The sequence below is a fragment of the Molossus molossus genome, unplaced genomic scaffold (genome assembly GCF_014108415.1).
Source record: "Molossus molossus isolate mMolMol1 unplaced genomic scaffold, mMolMol1.p scaffold_m16_p_1, whole genome shotgun sequence".
Taxonomy (NCBI): domain Eukaryota; kingdom Metazoa; phylum Chordata; class Mammalia; order Chiroptera; family Molossidae; genus Molossus; species Molossus molossus.
In genome coordinates this window covers 221,218,977-221,240,938 of record NW_023425344.1, presented here as the reverse complement: position 1 = coordinate 221,240,938, position 21,962 = coordinate 221,218,977, and the positions used below count along the sequence as shown (strand labels likewise).

The following is a 21,962-nucleotide window of genomic DNA, read 5'->3' as shown; positions in this document are numbered from 1 at the left end:
GCGCTCGGCAGTCGCGGAAAAACCCAGATTCCACAGACAAGGCCTGACTTCAGCTTCTCCTGAAAACCCTGACGTGGACCCAGCAGGGTTACATTTTCTTACGGCAATGACCACTTCCTCCTGTAGCTATAGCACAGTCCCCCGAACTCTCCCCAGAATCCACTGTGTCACTTATCCAAGTTACTTGCAAGCATCTGAGTTTGCAAACCCCAGCTATCGAATGGTTCTAATTGTTGTAATAAAAAACAATGGTTTTTAACTTTTTTTTTTAGTAGATCTTTTCTTTTGTTTAATTGAAATCATGTGCTTAGCCCTGAATATATAAAATAAACGACTGTGCGGCTGCCCTGGTGTCTGACTATTGATGAGGGAGGAGAGAAAGGGCTCTAAGTCTTGTCTGCGGGTCCCACTGCACCCCCATAGCCCAGAACCTCCTCTGGGCACATGGGGCTCAAGGCGTCCAGTAGAAGGACAGCTGAATGGGGCCCTGGGGAAGGCCGTGGCAGGAGTTTGTGGTGGTAAGTTCTCAGACCTTCAGGGGAGGAAAGATCTGTGTGGACCCTGTTACAGGCCCATACCTGGGCCTTGACCACAGAGGTTTTTATTCAGCGAGTCTGAAGATGGGCCCAGGAATGTACTTGAAAAGAAAATCCCAGGTGATCCTGATCCAGGTGGTTCACAGACCACATCCTGAAAAACACTAGACTGGCCACAGAATGCAAAGCAAAGCTGACCGATTCCTTTGGGGATGCGTCCCCGGGCGGGGCCCCATCAGCACAGGGCTTCCGGAGGGCTTCACAGGAGACAGAGCTCTGTCCACGCTGTGGTCCCTGATAAATACCGTCTATAGTGGACTTCACAGAAACGAGGGGTAAAGAAACTTCTCTCTGCACACACATCCGCACGCATGCACGCATGTTCATACAGTGAACAAAAGTTCTAGGAGGCATCTGCTCCCAAAGCAAATCAGGCCCGTCAGCATGGAGAGCTGCTAAGGCTGCCTGTGATGACCTTATGCAGACTTCAACACACTTCCAACCAGCCTCCGTCCCAGTACGCCCCTTTTACAGCTCCCGGCCCTTCCACAAACTCTGAGGTGTGTAAGGGTGTTTTCTCGTGTTCTTTTCGTACATTGTTGGTGCCTGAACTGAATGGCTGTTCTGTATAAGCCTCTGTCTGCGGGGGGAGGAGCAACAGACATTGTTCTTTTGTTTAAGGAAACTGAACTGAGCCATTTATATATTTAAAAAAAAGTCCTGAATTACAAAATGTTGATGTATAAATATAAAACGAAGCGACTGTATTTCAAAATCTTGGTTTATTGGAATTAGCAAGGGATTCTAGAAAACAGGAAGTGCTCAGTGGTTGAGCATCGACCCACCCATGCACCAAGGTCACCAGTTCGATTCCTGGTCAGGACACTGGCCCAGATTGTGGGCCAAATACCCCATGGGGGGCGTGCAGGAGGCGGCCAATCGATGTTCGCTCTCATCGATGTTTCCATCTCTCTCTTCCTCTCCCTTCCTCTCTCTCTAAAATCAAAAAAGAAAAAAAAATTCAAGCTAAAAAATGAAAACTGTTTTATTACTCATTTCTTCGATTTAATAAATCCACTCAAGTCCCTTTTGGAAGCACATAGGGAATAAATAAAAAACGTAAAATCTGTATCCGTTCTAACGCTGACGCCATGTTCATCACGATACGTCCTCCACAGCTCTTTTGTGGACAGATGCTATATTCCCACTTTCTGATGGGATAACTGAGGCACAAGTTTAGCAAGGATGAAAAAGGTCCAGGGGCCCTGGCCGGTTTGGCTCAGCAGTTAGATCATCAGCCTGTGGTCCGGAGAGACCCGGGTTCAGTTCCCGCTAAGGGCATGTACCTCGGTTGCAGTTTGTCCCCGGCCCTGGTTGGGTCGTGTGGGTGGCAGCCACTCGATGTGTTCCTTTCACATCGATTTCTCTCTCTCTCTCTTCCTCCCACTCTATCTCAACAAAGTGTTGAAAAATGTCCTCTGGTGAGGATTAAAAAAAAAAAAGAAAAAGGTCCAGGGGACGTGCAATGTCCGTCCACACGGCCTCTCAGAACAGCTCACAGTTTCAAATGGCCCTGACTCGCCTCTGTGACTCCTTCAGCACCAAAGGAGGAGCGCGGGGGAAACGCCGCCAAGGGGCAGAGCAAAGGTGGACTCTCAGGCATCAGCCCTTCCTTGACTCCTGGACTGGCCCCAGGAGGGGGTGGCCTGGCCACCTGGGTGTCCATGACAACAGACCCTGAGAGGTGTGACAGCAGAAACAAAGTTTAGTGCCGTCTCCTCTCCCACCCTTCATCTCCTCTCACCCGTAGGTGAGGGATTATCTGGTAGCCTTGACATTTTTCTTTAAAAAAATTATTTTTGGTACAGGTTATTCCAAGCGCAAAATGGCAGTTCTGCAGGAGGAAGTCAGGTGTGAGTAGGCTGTGCGGTGGGGAAGAAGGGCATGCTTCCAAGCCCTAGCAGCCGGTGGCGGCATCTGATCCAGGCAGGGCCCGTCCCCTGGGAAACACCAGGCCTGGCCTGCGCTGCTGCAGCCAGCAGAGAGCCAGCAGCTATCAGTCATCCGGGCCCTGCATCTTGTCCACACAGGCGCGCACGCTGTGCGGACAGGAGGAGGGGGCAGGTGAGCGAGAGGGCTGGCCAGACGGACCAGCTGACCTGGCTCAGCAGGTGGGAACTGATGATGACTGGTAAGTAAGTGCTGGGAGGAGTGACGGACAGGACCTGGGCTCGGCCTCAGCAGGAGCTCTCCTGAGAAACCCAATCATCTCTTCCTGGGATTTGAAACTTACCTTGATGTACTGTGGAAATCTCTAGAGATTTACTGAGCCTTCCCATTGGTTTGGGGATGAATGCAGGTGACAGGCACAGACCTAACGCTGAGCAACATGGTGGTGTTTATGGCTTAAAAATTCCTGCCAAGAGGTCCAACACCTCTTCCATAAGTCTCAGCCCCGCTCCTTACTTATGTCTCCCAGCCCGTGAGCTCTGCTCAACACCTCTCTCCTCCCACACCTCCAGCCTCTTTCCCTGTCTGCACGCTTCGCCTTTCACTGCCCAAGTCACGTTCTGAGCCCCCAGCATTTTTCTGGGAGAACATTCTGGTTACATGATGATTAAAAACAGCCAGGAAGAGAAGAGGGGCCAGGACGAAAAGTCAACCTACCCAGACCCAAGGAGCTGTAGAGAAAGGTGTTTATGAATGTGTTTAAGGCCCCTGGGGAACAGGGAGGGAAATACCTCAAAACATCTTTTTTTTTTTCCAGATTCCGTCACCTTTATTAATGAAAATAGTATTAGGTTCACACATAGTCTAAATAAAGTATGACAAACCTGCTGTGTCATCATTTGTCAAAATACACATTACAACCGCCCTGGCCACTTTGGCTCAGCGGTTAGAACATCGGCCCGCGACCAGAGAGTCCTGGGTTCAGTTCCTGCTAAGGGCATGTACCTTGGTTGCAGTTTGTCCCGGGACCCGGTTGGGGTCATGTGGGTGGCAACCAGTCGGTGTGCCTCTCTCGCATCGATGTTTCTCTCTCTGCCTTCCCCCTTCTCTCCCTCCCGCTCTGTCTGAAGATAAATGCAAAAAACAAAAAAAAACAAAAAACAAAAAAAAACACATTTAACCAGTGTTCCCATTCTTCTGATTTAATGATCTGAGAGCTGTGCCTTTCAGAGTGGAGGCTAATTATTTAGTAAACACAGCTGTACAATATAGTTATGTATTTAGAGATGAGTTGTCTATACTTTTGCAAAAACATCTCTTACTATGAAATATTTCAGGCCAAAAGAAACATGTAGAGAATCATTCAAATAAAACACGGACCCACCATTCAGCTTTGTCAAATGTTAACTTTTGTCAGAAATGTTTTTAAGAAATGGGCCACTACAGGATGTCTCCCCAGCACTGCCCCTCTTCTCTGGTGGTTACCATGTGTATACACCCCTGAACAACAGACACTGCCTTTCTGTATATTTTAAAACTTTATATAGCCCTGGCCAGTTTTGCTCAGTGGTTAGAGCGTTAACCCGCGGACCAAAGAGTCCTGGGTTCAGTTCCCGCTAAGGGCATGTACCTTGGTTGCAGTTTGTCCCCAACCCCAGTTGGGGTCGTGTGGGTGGCAACCAGTCGATGTGTACCTCTCACATGGATGTTTCTCTCTCTCTCTCTCTCTCTCTCTCTCTCTCTCTCTCTCTCTCTCTCTCCCTCCTTCTCTCCCTCCTGCTCTATCTGAAGATGAATGCAAAAATGTCCTCGGGTGAGGGTAAAAAAACAAAAAACTTTATATAAATTGTATTGTCACATATATATATATCCTTCTAGACCTTTTTTGTTGTGCTGGTTTTTGAGATTTATCGATCTTAGACCTAGAGCTCTACTTGATTTATTTTTAACTGTGGTGTGCATCCCACTGTAAAAACACTCAGTATGTTTATCCATCCCCTGTTCAGGGACACTTAGAATAGTTCCAATTTTTCACACACCAATGCTGCAATATATATTCTTGTATATGTCTCCTTGTAACCAACACATTGGGATTTATTTCTACTTTTGCATTTTGTGTTTTCTATTTACTCTTTTTCTGTCCTCTTTTTTCCCTCTCTCCCTGTCTGTATTTAATAGACTTCCTTCATTCCATTTCCCTGTTCCATTGATTTGAAAGTTACATACTCTACTTGTTATTACTATTATTCTAGACTCAAATTGTAGGCTTACAGACTGTTAACTGTTCCCCAGTTCTGCTCCCCATGTTTCCCCCTTCTTTCTCATATCTACAGAACTTCCCACTTAACAGAGCCCATGGTTATCCAGAATAAAAAATATACTTTCCGATCTTTCCTGCAGCTGGACAACCAAGTTTTGCCAATGGGATATGAACAGAAGGAATGAATGCAACCTCCAGGTCATGCACTTAAAAGGAAGGGGTTGGGTGAACATCAGAATGCACCATCTTCAAGCAGCCGGTATCACCCTCGAATTAGACCCCTTATGTCTGAGATACTACATGGGAAGGAAGGAAGTACCTGTTTGGTTTAAGCCATTGTTATCTTGGATTCTTTCTTACAGCAGCCAAACTACAATCTAGCTAATACAGTAGGCATGGATTTTTTAAAAAATGTATCCCAGTTACATTCATTCTGCTTCTTGAATCTGGGGTTTCATGTTTTCATCAAGTTTGGAAATTTTTAAGTTATTATTTCTTTGAATAATGGCTTTCCTTCACTCTCTTCTCCACTTTTGGAATCTTATATAGGATCTTGTCCTTCTAGCATCCATGTCTCAGCCTGCGTCTTTACAAACTGTGTGCTACACTCTGCATGATTTCTCAGGTTCATGTTTCCGTTCTGTCTTCATGGTGCCTAATCTCGTGTTTAATTTATCCACTGAACATTTCATTTCAGTAAAAACAGTTTTCACTTCTAGCGGTTCTACTGGGTTCTTTTCAAAGTCTACCCGGTCTTTTGGATAGTGTCTCGTTCTTGTCTCATGTTTTCAATTACGTCATTATGTCTTCATTAGTTTTGAACTCGTTTATTTTATAGTATTTTGCCAACAGTTCTATTATTCAAAGTTCTTGGTGGGTGTAGGTCTACTCCAGTTGTTTGTTGTATATTTGGACTCTCACTCACTGTAGATTATTCTCTCAATATTTACTCATTTTGGATCATATATTCATCTTCACTATGTTTTGGGTTTTATTTTTCCTGTGGGTATTCTGTATGACCTGGGTTGAGGTCTTATTTCTCCAGAGAGGTTCTGTGTCTGTTCCTATAAGGTCTTCCAGGGGTATCTCTGGCCCAGAATTTAGGGTTCCTAATCCACACAGATAGTATACATTCTAATGTTAATCCAGTATCACCATCAGATGATCCCCCCACCCCCACCCCGAGCCTTGCCTTAGTATATACTGAGAAACTGTCCCGTCATCTCCCTGTGCTGGTGGAGGGCTTTCTTTTCTTTGTCTACCTTTTCTTTATAAAAGCCCTTTAATAGTCCTGACTACATGGAAGGTTCGGTGTCAGGCCCAGCTTCCAAAGGGCCAGACCTCATTTCTGTCTCCACAGACATTACAACTCAACCCTTAAGCCTTTCATGACCACAGGGAGACCAGCCACACACCCTGTCCCACTTAGCTGCCAGGGTTGAGTACCACTCGGGTTTTTCCTCTTTATTTTACCCGCTGATGATTCCTCCTTTTTCAGTGTATAGCTTTAAACTGAGAAGGACAGTTTAAATATTGAAGCCAGGACGTCTAGGTGGTTCACAGTGGCCGTTTTTAAGGTTATGTTGTCCATATCCCTAGAAATGGTTCTCTTCCCTTTGAGACATGTTGGCTGATCCCTACTTATCCTTTCCTTCCCTCGCACACCTTTTCCAATACCATAACCCGAGGCGGGGTTCCCGAACTTTACAGTATTGAAACCAATTTCTGGGAGCTTGTTAAACATGCAGATTATGAGCAGTGCCCCAGGAGACTTGGATCAGGAGGGCTGGGTGGGGCCCAGGAATGCACATGCTTAACGAGCACCCCAGGTTTCTGGCACAGGTGATCCCAGGACCACCCTTTGAGAATCACTAAGGCCTGCTTCCCTTCCCCAGGTGGAGGGATTCTGCCCGTTCTATTTGCAGTGCCTGAACCACGTCCGTAGGAACCCTGCCAACCTGTTCTGCAAAGCCTGAACGAGGCAGCAATGCCAACAGACCCAAGGTTCACGAGTTCCAGTCCAGGCTAGTCCGGGGCCACTCCCCTCGGCAGTGGAAACACAGGTGATGCCAATAACTTGTCTTCCTGGACTTGTGAGCCTATCCCTAAAGCAGGTCATTTCCACAGGCTTTACTCATTAAGGCTTTGACGTTACTTGGAGAAGGGTGGACAGAATTTTACTTTTGTACTACAAAAGAAAGGTTTGCTAAGCAGATGGGTACTATAAACAAAACTATAAAGAGAATGGTTGATCCAGTTAACATTGTTTACATATAGATACATTTAATGCAGGTCTCTACTCTTGTTTTTTTTTTTTTATCCTCACCCGAGGATATTTTTCCATTTTTTGTACAGATAGAGTGGGAGGGAGAGAGAGGAAGGAGAGAGAGAAACATCGACGTGAAGGGACACATCGAGTGGCTGCCACCCGCACGACCAACCAGGGCCGGGGACAAACTGCAACCGAAGTACGTGCCCTTAGCGGGAACCGAACCCGGGTCTCTCCGGACCACAGGCCGACGCTCTAACCGCTGAGCCAAACTGGCCAGGGCGCAGGTCTCTACTCTTTAGATGGGTTATGTTCCAAAAAGCCAGCCATTTAGAATGTATCTTCCCATAGAAATATTATAAATGGTGGTCACTTTCCCAGACCAGCCCACTCAAGCCTGTAAAGAGAATAATTGTACCCAATAAGACCTATCCTATGCCAGAACCTTTATATATGTGATCTGGTACAATTCTCAAAATAACTCCCAAAGGCAGACATTTGTGTCCTGCCTTAGAAGTGAAGGACTTGCTCAGGGTCCCATAGCTAATAGGTGGCTGAGCCAGGTAGGTTTGGCTCCAAAGCCTGTGTCCTTATTACCAGGAAACCAGACTGCCTTGAGGCGCTCCTATGCTGAATAGAGGGTGAGCAGCAGGGTGGAGATGTCGTCTTTTCTCCTAAACACCCTCCTCGCCCACCCTGGGGAAATGTTCCGGGAACACCAGAACCTCCACTGCAGCCACATGTGCCTCAGGAGGCAATGGAGAACCAAGAAGATCTGTGTCACTTCTTTGGTGTGCTCTACCGAGAAGCAGAGCAGGGAAGAATGCCAGATGACAGCTTAATAAACTGCTTTGATTTTGGTCTTCAAATAAAAAAACTACCTTTGGTGGGTTTCATTTTGCATGTGTAAAAAGCATCTTATTAAAAGTTCACCTCCCGCCCTGGCTGGTTTGGCTCAGCAGTTAGAGTGTCGGCCTGCGGTCCGGAGAGACCCGGGTTCGGTTCCCGCTAAGGGCATGTATCTCGGTTGCAGTTTGTCCCCGGCCCTCGTTGGTCGTGCGGGTGGCAGCCATTCGATGTGTCCCTTTCACGTCGTTGTTTCCCCCTCTCTCTCTCTTGCGTTCTCTCCCTCCCACTCTGTGCAAAAAAATGGAAAAATGTCCTCGGGTGAGGATTAAAAAAAAAAAAAAAAAAAGTTCACCTCCCCAACTTAGACTCTATCTCTCACAGTGATATTTTTGCCGATATATCTCCTACGGCAAGGAAACATTTCTGAACAGCAAATGAAACTATCAACAAAATGAAAAGGGAACTCACTGTATAGGAGAACACATTTGCCAGTGATACATCTGATAAGGGGTTCATTTAAAAAATATATAAAGAACTTATACAACTCAACACCAAGAAGACAAACAATCCAATTAAAAATGGTTCAAGGCCCTGAACAGACAGTTTTCCAATAGACATATGAAAAAAATGCTCAACATCACTAATCATCAGAGAGATGCAAATTAAAACCACAGTGAGCCCTGGCCAGGTGGCTCAGTTGGTTGGAGCATCATCCCATATACCAAAAGGTTGAGGGTTCAATTCCTGGTCAGAGCACATACCTACATTGTGGGTTCAATCCCCAGTCAGGGCATGTACGGGAGGCAACTGACTGATGTTCCTCTCTCATACTGATGGTCCTCTCTCTCTTTCTCTCTCTCTAAAAATCAATAAAAACATATTCTCAGGTGAGGATTTAAAAAAAAAACAGCCCTGGCCAGTTTGACTCAGTGATTAAAGCATTGGCCTGCAGACCAAAGGGTCAAGGGTTTGATTTCTAGTCAAGGGCACATACTTGGGTTGCAGGTTCAATCCCAGCCCTGGTCGGGGTGGTAAGGGAGGCAGCCAACCGATGTGTCTCTTTCACATCAATGTTTCTCTCTTTCTCTCTCTCCCTCCTTTCCACTCTAACTAAAAATCAATGGAAAAATATCCTCAGGTGAGGATTAACTAAAAAACAAAACAAAAAAACAACCTACAAAGAGATATCACACCTGCCAGAATGGCTACTATCAAAAAATCAACAAACAAGTGCTGGTGAGGATGTGGAGAAAAGGGAACTTTAGTGCACTGTTGGCGCGAATGCAGACTGGTGCAGCCACTGTGGAAAACAGTATGGAGTTTCTTCAAACAATTAAAGATGGAACTGCCTTGTGACCCAGCCATCCCCCTTCTGGGAATATACCCTAAGTATCCCGAAACATGAATCAGAAAGAATATATGCATCCCTATGTTCATAGCAGCATTATTTACAACAACCAAGATCTGGAAATAGCCTCAGTGCCCATTAGTAGATGAGTGGGAAAAAAAACTGTGGTACATTTACACAATGGAATGCTACGCAGCCATAAAAAAGAAGGAACTCTTACCTTTTGCAACAGCGTGGATGGACCTGGAGATTATTACACTAAGTGAAATAAGCCAGCCAGAGAAAGACAAATAACATATAATCTCACTTACATATGGAATCTAATGAACAAAATAAACTGATGAACAAAATAAAACCAGAGGCATGGATACATTGAACAGACTGACAGTTTTCAGAGGGGAGGGGGGGAGAGGGGGACTGAATGAAGGAAGGTGAAGAGATTAGCCAAAGAACATATATGCATAATCCATAAACACAGACAACTGTGTGGTGATGGCCAGAGGGAAGGGGTCTGGGTGGAGTTGGGCAAAGTGGGGGTGGGGGTGGAGGGGGCAGACATCTGTAATAGTGTCTACATATAAAGTTATAAAATGGAAGTTCAGCCCTGGCCGGATTGGCTCAGCAGTTAGAGCATTGGCCCGTGGACCAGAGAGTCCCGGGTTCGGTTCCTGCTAAGGGCGCGTATCGGTTGTGATTCATCCCCTGCCCTGGTTGGGGTCGTGTGGGTGGCAACCAGTTGATGTGTCTCTCTCATATCAATGTTTCTCTCTCTCTCTCTCCCTTCCTCCCTACCTCCTGCTCTATCTGAAGATAAATGCAAAAATGTCCTCAGGTGAGGATAAAAATAATTTAAAAAATAAAATAAAAGTTCACCTTCCTGTAATTAGTAAGCAAGCCCTAATGATCAAATGCACAGCATAGTGAATACAGACCACAGTATTGTATTGTAATCATCAAACTTACTAAGAGACTAGAATTGAATTATTACAACCACTGAAAAGAAATAATTATATAACATGACAGAGCTGCTAATGATCACTACGATGGCAACCATATCACAACATGTAAATGTATCAAATTCACATGTTGAACACCTTAAATTACACAATGTTTTATGTCAAACATATTTCAATTAAAAATTAATAAATAAAATAAAACAAACAGAAAAAGAAAGTTCGCCCTGCCCAGCTCTCTGAGTCCCCAGCTCTCTGAGTCTGATTCTGGCCCTCTCGGACACTGACCCCTGCAGTGAGGCTGGACATGACCGTGGCCTGCTCTCGGAACTCACCTTCTCCGCAAGCAGCTCCCTTATCTTGCTGGCCTGTAGGCGGAACCGGAACAGCTGGGTTTCCAGGGCCAGGCAGCGTTTCTGCCAGTCCATGCTGGTCCGGGTCTCCACCTTGAGTTCAGCCATGATGGGATTACCTTCTGGATATTCCAGAGATCCCTGAGAACCAGCACCGAGAGAGGAAAGGATCCGTGAGTGTGGGAGGAAGTTACTTGGGGAAAGGAGGAGGGGAGATCAAAGGAGGCCAGAGAATACAGGGCGCAGGGGGAGGGAAGTGAGTAGTCACTGTCCCTGGGTCCCTCTGTCCCATGGCCCCCTTTCTTAGCTCAGTGTGTCACAGTCTTTCATAAGTTAGAGGGACCTCACAAAACCCGAGAAACCATAACGAGGACCTAGTCTCATTTCTACGAAAGTGAAAAGTAGGACTCATTTTTCATTCAATAATTCCATGTAACAAATTTTTATCCATTCAACAAACATTTATGTGCCAGACACTGTTCCAAACACTGGAGATGCAAAGATAAATAACAGCGATCCCTTGACTTTGAGTTTGCCTGGAATTTTCCATAATGCAAATTTGCTATATTTTGAACCCCCTTTCCCTTTGTACAGGAGCCACATGACCTCAGAAAACCAGCCACCTCCTGCTTTGTCGCCAAGTATTTCCCTGGTGCGCCAGTGCGCCTGTCCTCGCTGGGTGAGCCACCAGTGTGGTTTCCCACCTCACATTCGGCTTTTATGAGTATCTTTCTCCCATTACATACCACAAATAGCTATCATTTATTGAGTGCTTGCTGTGTGCCAGGCATGTGTGGCCTCTTCAGTCCTCCCAGCCCATGAAGCAGGGGTGGGCACTAGTCCATGGACCCACATGAGGACAGCGAGGAGCTGAGAGGTAGCTGGCTTCCACAGAGTCAGCTCCACAGCTGGATTCTCATCCCAAAGTCCCTGTTCTCAGCCACTGTGCTCTTTACGCATCCAGAAACTGGAAATAATTCTGCTTTCACAAAGAGTGGGGTGGATTTTTAAGAATGAAAGAAAGCCCTGGTCAGTTTGGCTCAGTGGTTATAGTGTCGGCCTGCAGAACCGGTGTCGGTCCAAAGACCAAAGGGTCGTGGGTTCCATTCCCGGTCGAGGGGCACATTTTGTCTCTCTCACATCGAGAGGACAGGGATTAACAAAAGAAGAAGAAGAAGGGAAAAAAAAGAAAGATATATTATACTTTCAAGATCGCTGGCACTAAGATATATTCCAGATTTTCCAGGGCATTCTGGTCTCAAATATTCTGACACCATAAACTCCATAAACACAGACATTTATCATGTGTCCTGACTTTTCATTTAAAAACCAGGGTCAACAAACTTGTAGAGAAAGGCCCAACAATTAAACCACTGATGGGTCTGGTGTCTTTTGGTTCTGGGTTGCTCAGAACACTGGACGGATGACCTCAGCCCTGCTCTCCCGGAACTGTCATCCCAAACAACCCTGACATTGTGGCCTCCCAGCGAGCCCCACCTCAGAGGACTGGGACCAACAGGAACGGCAGGAAGACAAAAGACAGAAACAAAACAGGACCTTTTTCTGAGTTAAGATCACAACTGAGAAGACAAAACAGAACCCTGTGCCCCGCCCCCCCCCAGAAGGCCCTGAGGCTTTGCATTTGATTTGCTTTGTCTTTTAAGGGGTTTTTGCTTTTTCTTAGATAAAATTTTAAAAAGTGGTAGATCTAAACTAGGATCTGAAAGTCTTGCACCTAGCCCAGGGCTAAGAAATTAGCAGTGAAAGTGCCCCCAAGTAAAACCAAGGGGCAGGGGAAATTTAATTGTTTTGTGGTGTTGAAAGGATTCGGTGGATTTTAATTGCCTCTTATTAATTGTCAAAGCTGTGGCTCAGGTTCCACAGGAGGGGAAACCCAAATTATCAAAATGTCCAGGACCTCTGGAAATAAAATAAGTCACTGGCCTCTGCCTAGCCCTGACCTTGAGATGTACCTGGACTGAAGGGAGTGCTTTCCCCAATCAAGCATCTTCATGGCATCACGGTTTTGAACCAGTCAGGTGCCTGCTAATCCTCTCCCTGCCTTGGGGATGTGGCCAGAGGGCTGGCGTCAGGCTAGGCTTGTCTCCGCCTGTGAGGAGAGCTGAGAGGTTTCGAAACAGATCTAGAGCAAGATGCCTGCTGCCAAGCATGAGGCCCAGAGGCGCTTTCAACAGAAGCAGGTGGTCAGAGCGGTGGCTATAAAACCTGAGATGTTAAGGGGAGATAGAAGTTGAATCTCACCTGCTAAGGCACCTTGCGCTTGTACCTCCCATAAAGATGCACAAGGATGAGCAGAAATAAATTTACAGAACAGTTCTTAACTTTTCAAAGCGTTGCCATAGGCGTTCTTTCTTTCCTTATCCTCTCAATATCCCTGAGATGCAGGGCAATGAGCAGATGAGAAAACTCATCACTTCTGCAACTTGCTTGGAGACACAGAGCTAAGTAGTATCACAGCTGGGCCAAGAATCCTGACCTCCCAACAGACAAAACATCCTCTTTCCACGAAGATGCTTCAGCAGTGGGGGTGGAGTCCCATGCTACTAGGCCAGCCTAACACAGATACAACAATAATCGCAAAAATAGATGGGGAAATGAGAGAAGGGACATGAGATGGGGACAAAACCAAGCTCAACATTTTTTTATTCTGGAAAGCTTCCAACACAAATAAGTAGGGAGAACGGTACAATAAACCCCCATGTACCCTCCACCCAGCTACAATTATCATCAACTCATGGCCACTCTTGTAAAACCCAGTTTTCCCAACTCCCGCGAGTGCCCAGCATGCTAAACTGCTTAGCAGGTGAGAGTCAAAGGACTGCCATACCTGCTCAGGAACTCCCTAAGTCTTCCAGCACCCTGGGCTGACACCGCCCAGAGGTCGGCAGAGATATGCCTCGGAAGAAGGGGCTGCGGGTAGACTGCGTGGTACAAGAGGGCACAGGGAGTTGCTGGGTGACTCAGACTCTGGGCCTGCATCAGAGGAAACACAAACTCGACCTGGGATGGCTCTGGCAAGTTTAGGAATTTGACCAGAAACTGACAAAATGCTGAAATTAAATTTAATGCAACCAATTTTTGTTAAGTGACTCCTACGTGCAAAGTTGGGCCCATAAATATGAATCAAGATTGGTGGCTTTCGAGGCTCAGGTCTATAGTCTGAATATCCTGGAACTTCTCTGCAAAGGGGCCAATCAATACAAGAGCCTAAAAGAAAGATCAGAGGTTGCTGCAGGGGGGCATCCGAGAGTACTGGGGACATCAGAGGGTACTGGGGACTCTGTTCTGGGTACAGTTTCCTCTGGGCTGTCCCGTGTCACCTCTCTGTGGTTCACTGTGGAGTGTGGGCACCTTTTGTGATTTCCACTTGCTTGTGATGGGCTATCACCATCTTCTGAAAGTGCTCGGCTAAACTAGCCTGGCCACCTGCCCAGGATGTGGGAGAGGAAGGGTTCTGTGCCCCTTTTTTGAGGATGGAGCTGGGAGAGGCAAGTGGACACACGGGCATAGCTCCCTTTGAGAGCATCATCTGATCAAGCCAGAGACACACATTTGACCTTTGTTGGGTGCCGAGCATAAGCATCACATTTTACTGTGTTGGGGGAGACAGGAAAAGGTGAGCACGTTCAGCCTTCAGGGATCTAGATACCAGAAGAAGGGGCTAGGACGACCAGGTAGCACCCCTTGAGAACAAAGCCAGTAAAGAGAAACAGCCGAGTGTAGTAACTAAGATCCAGCTTTCTGGCGCTAAACAGGCCTGGGTTTGAAAACTGGCTTGGGAGCTAAAATCCTGTGTCCTTAAACCATTTACTCAACTTCTCTGAGCCTCAGTTCCAGTTTGAAACTGAGGGCAATAATATTTGCAAAGGAGGGCAATAATATTAGGTTGAACCATATAAAACTGCCAATATTTAACACTTTTTTGACTTTTCAAAAATGGCAGTTTCATAGACCACACTCAGCTGGATCTTTTTGAGGATTAAAGGAGATAGTACTAAAGCCTGGTGCACAGTAAGCACTCAATAAATGACGACTGCTATCAACAAACAAAGGCAAACCCACAGTGGCCTGGGCATACGAGGAGATGTGGCCCATAGATGTGTCATCAGATCCACCTCAGAGAGGAGGTCAGGAGATTTTATTTTATTTATTTATTTATTTTAAATGCTTTAATTGTGTTTTTAGAGAGAGTGAGGAAGGGAAAGGAAGAGAGAGATAGAAACATTGATCGGCTGCCTCCTGCACGCCCCCTATGGGGATCAAGCATGAAACCTGGGCAGATGCCCGACCGGAAATTGAACCGGTGACCTCTTGGTGCATGGGATGACGCTCAATCTACTGAGCCACACCAGCCGGAGATAAAAAATGATCTTATCTCTTTATTTCTGAATGTTGAATCAAAAACTAAACAATACAAAGTAAGGCTTCTTTTCCTACCCCTGCACTTCACCCATAGTTCTACTTAGAGGCAACCACTGTTACGGCTTTTGTGTCTTTCAGAGATACAGTGCACAGACAAGCATTCGTATATATGTTGCGCACACACACAGCTGGTGGCACATGAAACAACTGTACTTAATATAACTTAGAGATCTTCCTGTATCAATATATATATCTGCCCCACTCTCCCTCCATGCTTTTTTTTAAAATATATTTTTATCGATTTTTTTCTTTTTAGGGAGAGAGAAACATTGATGTGAGAGAGAAACACTGATTGGCTGCCTCTTGTACCCACCCCCTACTGAAGATAGAGCCCACAACCCAGGCATGTGCCCTGAGCAGGGATTAGAACCAGGACTTCTCAGTTCATGGGATGACGCTCAATCCACTGAGCCACACTGGCCGGGCTTTCCCTCCATGCTTTTTAAAAAATCCTCATTGGAGGATATTTTTCTACTTATCTTCAGATAGAGTGGGAGGGAGGGAGAGAGAGAAACATCCACGTGAGAGGGACACACTGACTGGTTGCCTCCCGCAGGACCCCTAACAGCTGAGCCAAACCGCCAGGGCTCCCTCTATGCTTTTTCACAGCTTCATTGTATTCTATTGTGTGGCTACTACATGATTTGACAGTCATGTGCCACATAACAGTGTTTAAGTCAACGATGAAACACATGTAAAAGTTCCCAAAAGATAAGAGAACTGAAAAATTCCTATCGCCTAGGAACATCATAGCGTGTAATGTAACAGCACAATGTATGACTCACGTTTGCGGTGATGCTGGTGTAAACAAACTCCTGTGCTGCCAGTCGTGGAAAAGTACAGCACTTACAACCATAAACAGTACGTAATACTTCATAATAACAAACAACTATGGTACCGGTTTATGTATTTACTACACAGTATGTTTTACTGTTATTTTAGACTGTTCTCTTTCTACTTACTAAAGTCTCCTAATTGCATCATTTTGTCTTGTGCTTGATTGAATCTCATGTTGTTTTGTTATTATTCATTTTTAATCCTTACCCTAGGATATTTTTCTATTTATCATCAGATAGAGTGGGAGGAAGAGAGGGAGAGAGGGAAGGGGAGAAGGAGAGAGAGAGAGGAACAGTGACTGGTTGCCTTCCACACGACATGACCAGGGCTGGGGATGAACCACAAATGAGGTATGTGCCCTTGACCGGAATCGAACCTGAGACTCATTGGTCCATTGGTCCGTGGGATGATGTTCTAACTGCTGAGCCAAACCAGCCAGGGCTCATGTTGTTTTGTATAGTCACATGCTGTCCAGGCTTATAACCTAGGAGCAAGAGGCTATACCACATAGCCTAGTGTGTAGTAGGCTTACCAGCTAGGTTTGTGGAAGTGTAATCTGTGATGTTCACACATGACAAAATTGCCACACAATGCATTTATCAAAATACATCCCCATCATGAAGTAGTGTATGACTGTATTTAAGTGTCCCTTATTGACAGACATTTGGGTTGTTTGAAATCTTTTGTTAAATAACCGATGCTGCAATGAATATAAAATGAATGTACACATCATTTCATATGCGTCAGAATATACCCGAAGGATAAAGTCCTAGAAATGGAATTGTAGGGTTAAGTGATAATACATTTTTAAATGGCCAACAGTCCAAACTGCCCTCCATTAAGGCTATTCTAATTCATACTCCAGCCAACAAAAAGTGCCCGTTTCTCCATGGAGGGGGGCAGTTTTGAATAAGTTTTTAAAAAAATATTCTTATTGAGTTTTAGAGAGAGATGGAGAGGAGGAGAGAAGCATCTATGTGAGAGAGAACACATGGGTGCCCCCTACCGGGGATCGAGCCCACAACCCAGGCATGTGCCCTGACCTGGATTTGGGATTCGACAATCTTTCAGTGGGAGGGACAATGTCCAACCAACTGAGCCACACCGGTCAGGGCTTGAATTAGGTTTTTTTTTTGTTTGTTTGTTTTTTATCCTCACTGGAGGACATTTTTCCATTTTTTGTTCAGGTAGAATGGGAGGGAGAGAGAGGAACAGAGAGAGAGAGAAACATCAATGTGAAAGCGACACATTGAGTGGCTGCCACCCGCACGACCAACCATGGCCGGGGACAAACTGCAACCAAAGTACGTGCCCTTAGCAGGAAACGAACCCAGGACTCTCTGGACCGCAGGTCGACGCTCTAACCGCCGAGCCAAACCGGCCAGGGCTTGAATTACTTTTTGACAGAAGGGAGACACAGCCCCACTGGGCTGGCCAGGGAATGCAGGATGGTGGCTCAGCAGCCAGCCTGCTGTGAAGTTACCTGAATCAGGAGTGAGGGAATCCTGGCACCTTACCATCAGCATGTGTAAAATCACTCTGCAACCCATAGGAGCACAGATTCCACACAGATCCTCAGCCTCAGAGAAGGGAACAGTAACAAAGAGCTCAGGGGGAGGAGAGTAGAGTGGGAGGTACATACTTCTCCCTCTTAGCTGGTGACTCCTGAAGAGGGTAGGAGCACCACATTTTCTCAGCTGTTAGTTTTAATGAATTTGGGAGCACAGGGTGTACCCACTATAACCCAGCTCTGAGCTGAACCCCCTCAGAAGCCTACCAGAGGAAGGGTGACCGGACAGTGGACCAAGCCCTTTGGGATTTAGGAGGCTTGGGTTTGTGTCTGGCCTCTTCCACTTTTCAGCTATATGAACTTGGGCAAATCATAATTTTTTCTGGGTCTGTTTCCTCTTTCATAAAATGGAGATAATAATTCGTAAAATCACTGCAGATATTTTATAAAGTGTTAAGTGATGTTACCATATACAGTGTCTGGCACATATCAGACAGTCCGGAAAGTCTGAGGAAGGAACCAATGACTTTTCCATTGGAACTGTTATTAAAATGATCTTTCGAGCAGAAATTTTAGCTGGAACTAAGGCTCTGTATGGAAGAGTTCTGTGAGGTGGCTTCATAGTAAAAGCTTGTGGAGATGTCCTGGCAGGGAGAAATCCAACACGGAGCATATTCTACTCTCAGAAGAGTCTTCATGCCTCTGCGACTCCCCAGTAAGGCCCCTGATCCTTAGTGACCGTTTCCTCTGAGGCTCCTAGGACACAAAGCTCTTGGTGTCATTTGACGCTCAACTTGTTTTCTTTTCTGCACGGCTGACCTGCCTCTAGGAGCCCTAAGAGAACCACCGAGAAATCACAGAAGAGAAAAATCTGAGATAAGGTGGGGAGGGCAGGGGGAGGGATGAAACGGAGCGAGAGCACAGGCAACGCGGTGAAAAGCCTGCAAGTACGCTCCGAGGGCCCTTCCCGGGAGCAACTGGATCGAGCCGGTCCCCAACTCCGGGCTTCCCCAGAAAGTCTACCCCGTGCCTCCCGGTGCGGGTTCCCGAGCCTGACTCGCGCGGCTCCTGCGCCCCCAGCTGCTGGGAGCTCGGTTCCAGGTGGGGAGGCACCTGCTCCTCTCCGCCCAGCCGCGCGCCCTCGGGGTCAGCGCGCACCCCCAGCCATCCCCGCCCGAGGGCGCGCGGCGCCGCTCACCTCCGGCAGCTCGCGGACGTCCCCCCGCGCACCCCGAGCCCGGGCGCTCTCCGTGCGCGTCCGCCGCTGACCTTGCGCCGTTCTCGTCCGACCACGGCGGCCGCCGGGTCTCCGTTCCCCGGCAGCAGGGGTCGGGGTGGGCGGGGCAGGGGGAGGCCGGGGCCTGGAGGGTGCCCGCGGGCTGGCGGTACAAAGACCAGGCGAGCCGCGCCTCCCCGCGCCCATTCAACGCTCCGCCGCGCTGCCTCCGCCCCGCCCGCTCCCGCCCGCTCCGTAAAGGCAGAGCGCCGCCCGGCTCTCGGCGGCCCGCGGGCAGGCACAGGAAATGACCTCAGCAGGCCCCAGCCTCCCACTCCCCGCACCGCTGGGCTCGTCCCTGGGGCGGCGGGGCCCCGTGGGCGGGGGGCTCTGCCCGGCTCCGGCCCCGGCCCCGAGCTCCCTGCGGAGGCCGCACCAGCTGCCACAAGGGACAGCGAGGGCGCCCCGGCATCTGCTCTGCTCCAGCAAGCGTGGGACCCTCGCAGGAAGGGCACAAGACCAGACCCCACACCACCACCAAAGGAGGTTCCAGCATTTATCTGGCGACCTGTAAAGCCTTTAACGCCCAGATGTTTGAAGCAGTTCTTATTTCAACAATCTGTCCCACTGAATGTTCTGATTTGTAAGTGGAGGGAAAAAAGGTCACCGCAGCTCAGAGGGTAACTTGTTGGTGTATGTGTGGGTGCATGTGTGCATGTCTTACTTATTTCAAGGAATCGGCCAGGAAGGCAGAAAGGTGAACAGGACACAGCCTGTTGGGCGGTTTGCAGGACTGTCTTCAGCATGCTCTCGTTTTTCAAGGGCTTACAGTCCCTCAGCTCCCCAGTATAATTCTACACCCCAGGGGGATTGGAACACTCAATTTTTGGTTAGGTGGATACGGGGTAAAAGATTTCTTCCCCAAAGGAATGAACAGAGGCAAACTCCACCAGGGCCAGGTTCTCCAAAGGGACTTTAAAAAGACTCAGTCCAGGTGGTGGTGCAGGATCCCCAGGCTCCACTTCAGGTTTGAATCTTAATCTCTGGAGGTAAAGCTGGGAAATTGCCCAGCTAACAAGCTCCCCAGGTGATTCTCATGCACAGTTTTGAGAGCCCAGACACTGAAAAGATGGTCCCAGTAGTTCAGGAGGCCAAGTAGTTCAAATGGGCCAATTGGACTCTTGGGGCTGAACTTGCAAATAGATTCATAGCTTCTGGGGATTGGGATAGATCAGCACCAGTCTGTGGGACGCTGGCCTCTGCTGTCCCCTTCAACACTGGAAATTGCCTAAGGAAACCCAAAAGTAAGTCCTCTGGAGTTTGTAAGGGAGATTCATTCATTCACACATTCACTCGCTTTGAATAGGTAATCATGTACATAGTATACATTTCAAATAATACAGAGGGGCTAACAGTGAAAAGTCTTCCTCCCACCTTGTCCCTTGCCCCCCCAGATCACTCCTCCCAAACACAACTACTGTTGTAAGTTTTTGTGTATATCCTTTCAAGATATTTTATGCATGCGTAAGGATTCATGTATTCATAAATTCACGTGTATTTATATCCCCCTTTCAACACTAAAGTGTCTCTTGCTTTTTTCTCTTGACATTACCATTTGTTGACTCTAAGTGTGACATATCCACATACTTAGAGATGCCTTATTTTTTATGGTTCCCTAGTATTCTTAATGGATATTTAGGATGTTTTCAATCTCTGGAGTTGGTTGGAGGATTAAATCAGATGAAAGAGTTACATGAATTTTGGAATTCAATTATTATTTTCCCTTAAACTTTCCTCCCAACTTTTTATTTTGAAATTTTCAAACCTACAGAAGTTACCAAAAAAAATAGTACATTAAAAACCTATATACTCTTCATCTAGATTTACCAAATGTTAACATATTACACGACCCCCCGCCATTTGAGAGTTAGTTGTATACAACTTTTTAAAAATCTTTACAAGTTTTTGACCTTTTACTCCTGAATACTTTAGCCTATACCTTTCTAAGAACAAGGGTGTTCTCCTAACATTATACTTAGAAAAATTTAACATCAATACAGTACTATCATCGACGATGCGGGACATATTCTAATTTCCCCACTTGTCCCAATAATGTTCTTTATAGCTGAGTTTTATAGCTCTTTTATTTATTATTAGTAGTAGTTTCTACCTAGTATTCCCCAGAGTGAATGGTTAGAGGAAATGGGCTTGTCCCCTCCTCCACTCCAGGGAGAGAGTGACTCCCACAGCCCTAGACCCTGGCACTCTGGGAGCTGTAGGTAATCAATAACCAGGCATGAGAGATGCTCACAGGCAGAGCAGAGTTTCCCATCTAATCCTAGGGACTGTCCCAACTACCACCTTTGCTGTTGTTGCCTCCTTTGCCCGACCCCATGCTGGGAGCACAGCAATTCCCCCCACAACTCTGGTTGGGTTTCTAACGTCCTCTCTACCTCCCCTACTGGTCCCCAGTCAACAAAGGCAGCTGTTCTGGCTCCAATGAGACCTGGCTCCTACATCACCACTGTCCCCCTCCAATGCCACCCTACCTCAGGGATGAATCCCTATGACCTCCAGGTTGGCGGCCCCCCAGTTTAATCCTGAGATTAAGGATTGGGATGGCGGAGTCCCTGTCTTTTCCCCATGATCATCCTGTCTTATGGCCTTTTCTGTGGAGCTCTCCCTGGAACCTAGACTGACAGTCAAACCGTGGCCACTGGCCAAATCCAGACAATGATGTCAGCTGACACCGATACCCCCTCAATTTATGGTAGCTGGCTTTTATTTATTTATTTATTTATTTATTTATTTAATTTATTTATTTTTGTTAGAGATGTTTCTCCTTTTCCCCCCACTGATTCCCCCTTCCCCTCCCTCTCTGCCCTGTCCCCAGCTTTGTTGTCCATGTCCATTGTTCATGCACACATGCATATAAGTTCTGTGGTTTATCTCTCCCCCACCACCGCCTCTCCTGGGGATTGTCAGTCTGTACCCCACGTCCACGTCTCTGGGACTACCCCATTCCTCAGACTGTTATGTTCATTATATTCCACGAATAAGTGAGATCATATGATACTTGTTTTTCCCTGTTTGGCTTGTTTCGCTTAGGATGATACTTTTAAATTGTTCCAGGTACACTATTACTTGCCCACTCTAAGCTTGGATGAACCACTTCCTTGCTTCCTGCCTCAGTTTGTCCTGTTGTAAAGGGAGAAATTCTTTCCTCAGCACAGGTACCTTCAGGTCGGAGGATTTGAAAGTTGGAGGAAAAGGCAGGATTATGAGGGAGTCACCACAGTAGAGGGGGCTGTGTAAAACTCAAATAAAGAGAAAGCCATCTTGCCCTGGCTGGTTTGGCTCAGCAGTTAGAGCGCCGGCCTGCGGTCTGGAGAGACCCGGGTTCGGTTCCCGCTAAGGGCGTGTACCTCTATTGCAGTT

At 46.9% G+C, this 21,962-nt stretch overlaps 1 protein-coding gene across 1 annotated transcript in view; it reads right to left on the bottom strand.

Annotated features, from left to right (window-relative positions):
• PLEKHH1 (pleckstrin homology, MyTH4 and FERM domain containing H1) overlaps positions 1–18,546 on the bottom strand; it is a 51,250-nt gene extending 32,704 nt beyond the window's left edge. Inside the window, exons 1-2 of the mRNA XM_036277795.1 lie at positions 18,507–18,546; positions 10,501–10,659 (exon numbers count right to left, since the gene is read on the bottom strand). Of these exons, the coding sequence (XP_036133688.1) occupies positions 10,501–10,626 (126 nt within the window). The 5' untranslated portion in view covers positions 10,627–10,659; positions 18,507–18,546. The remainder of the gene's footprint in view (positions 1–10,500; positions 10,660–18,506) is intronic.
• Positions 18,547–21,962: the final 3,416 nt, after the last annotated feature.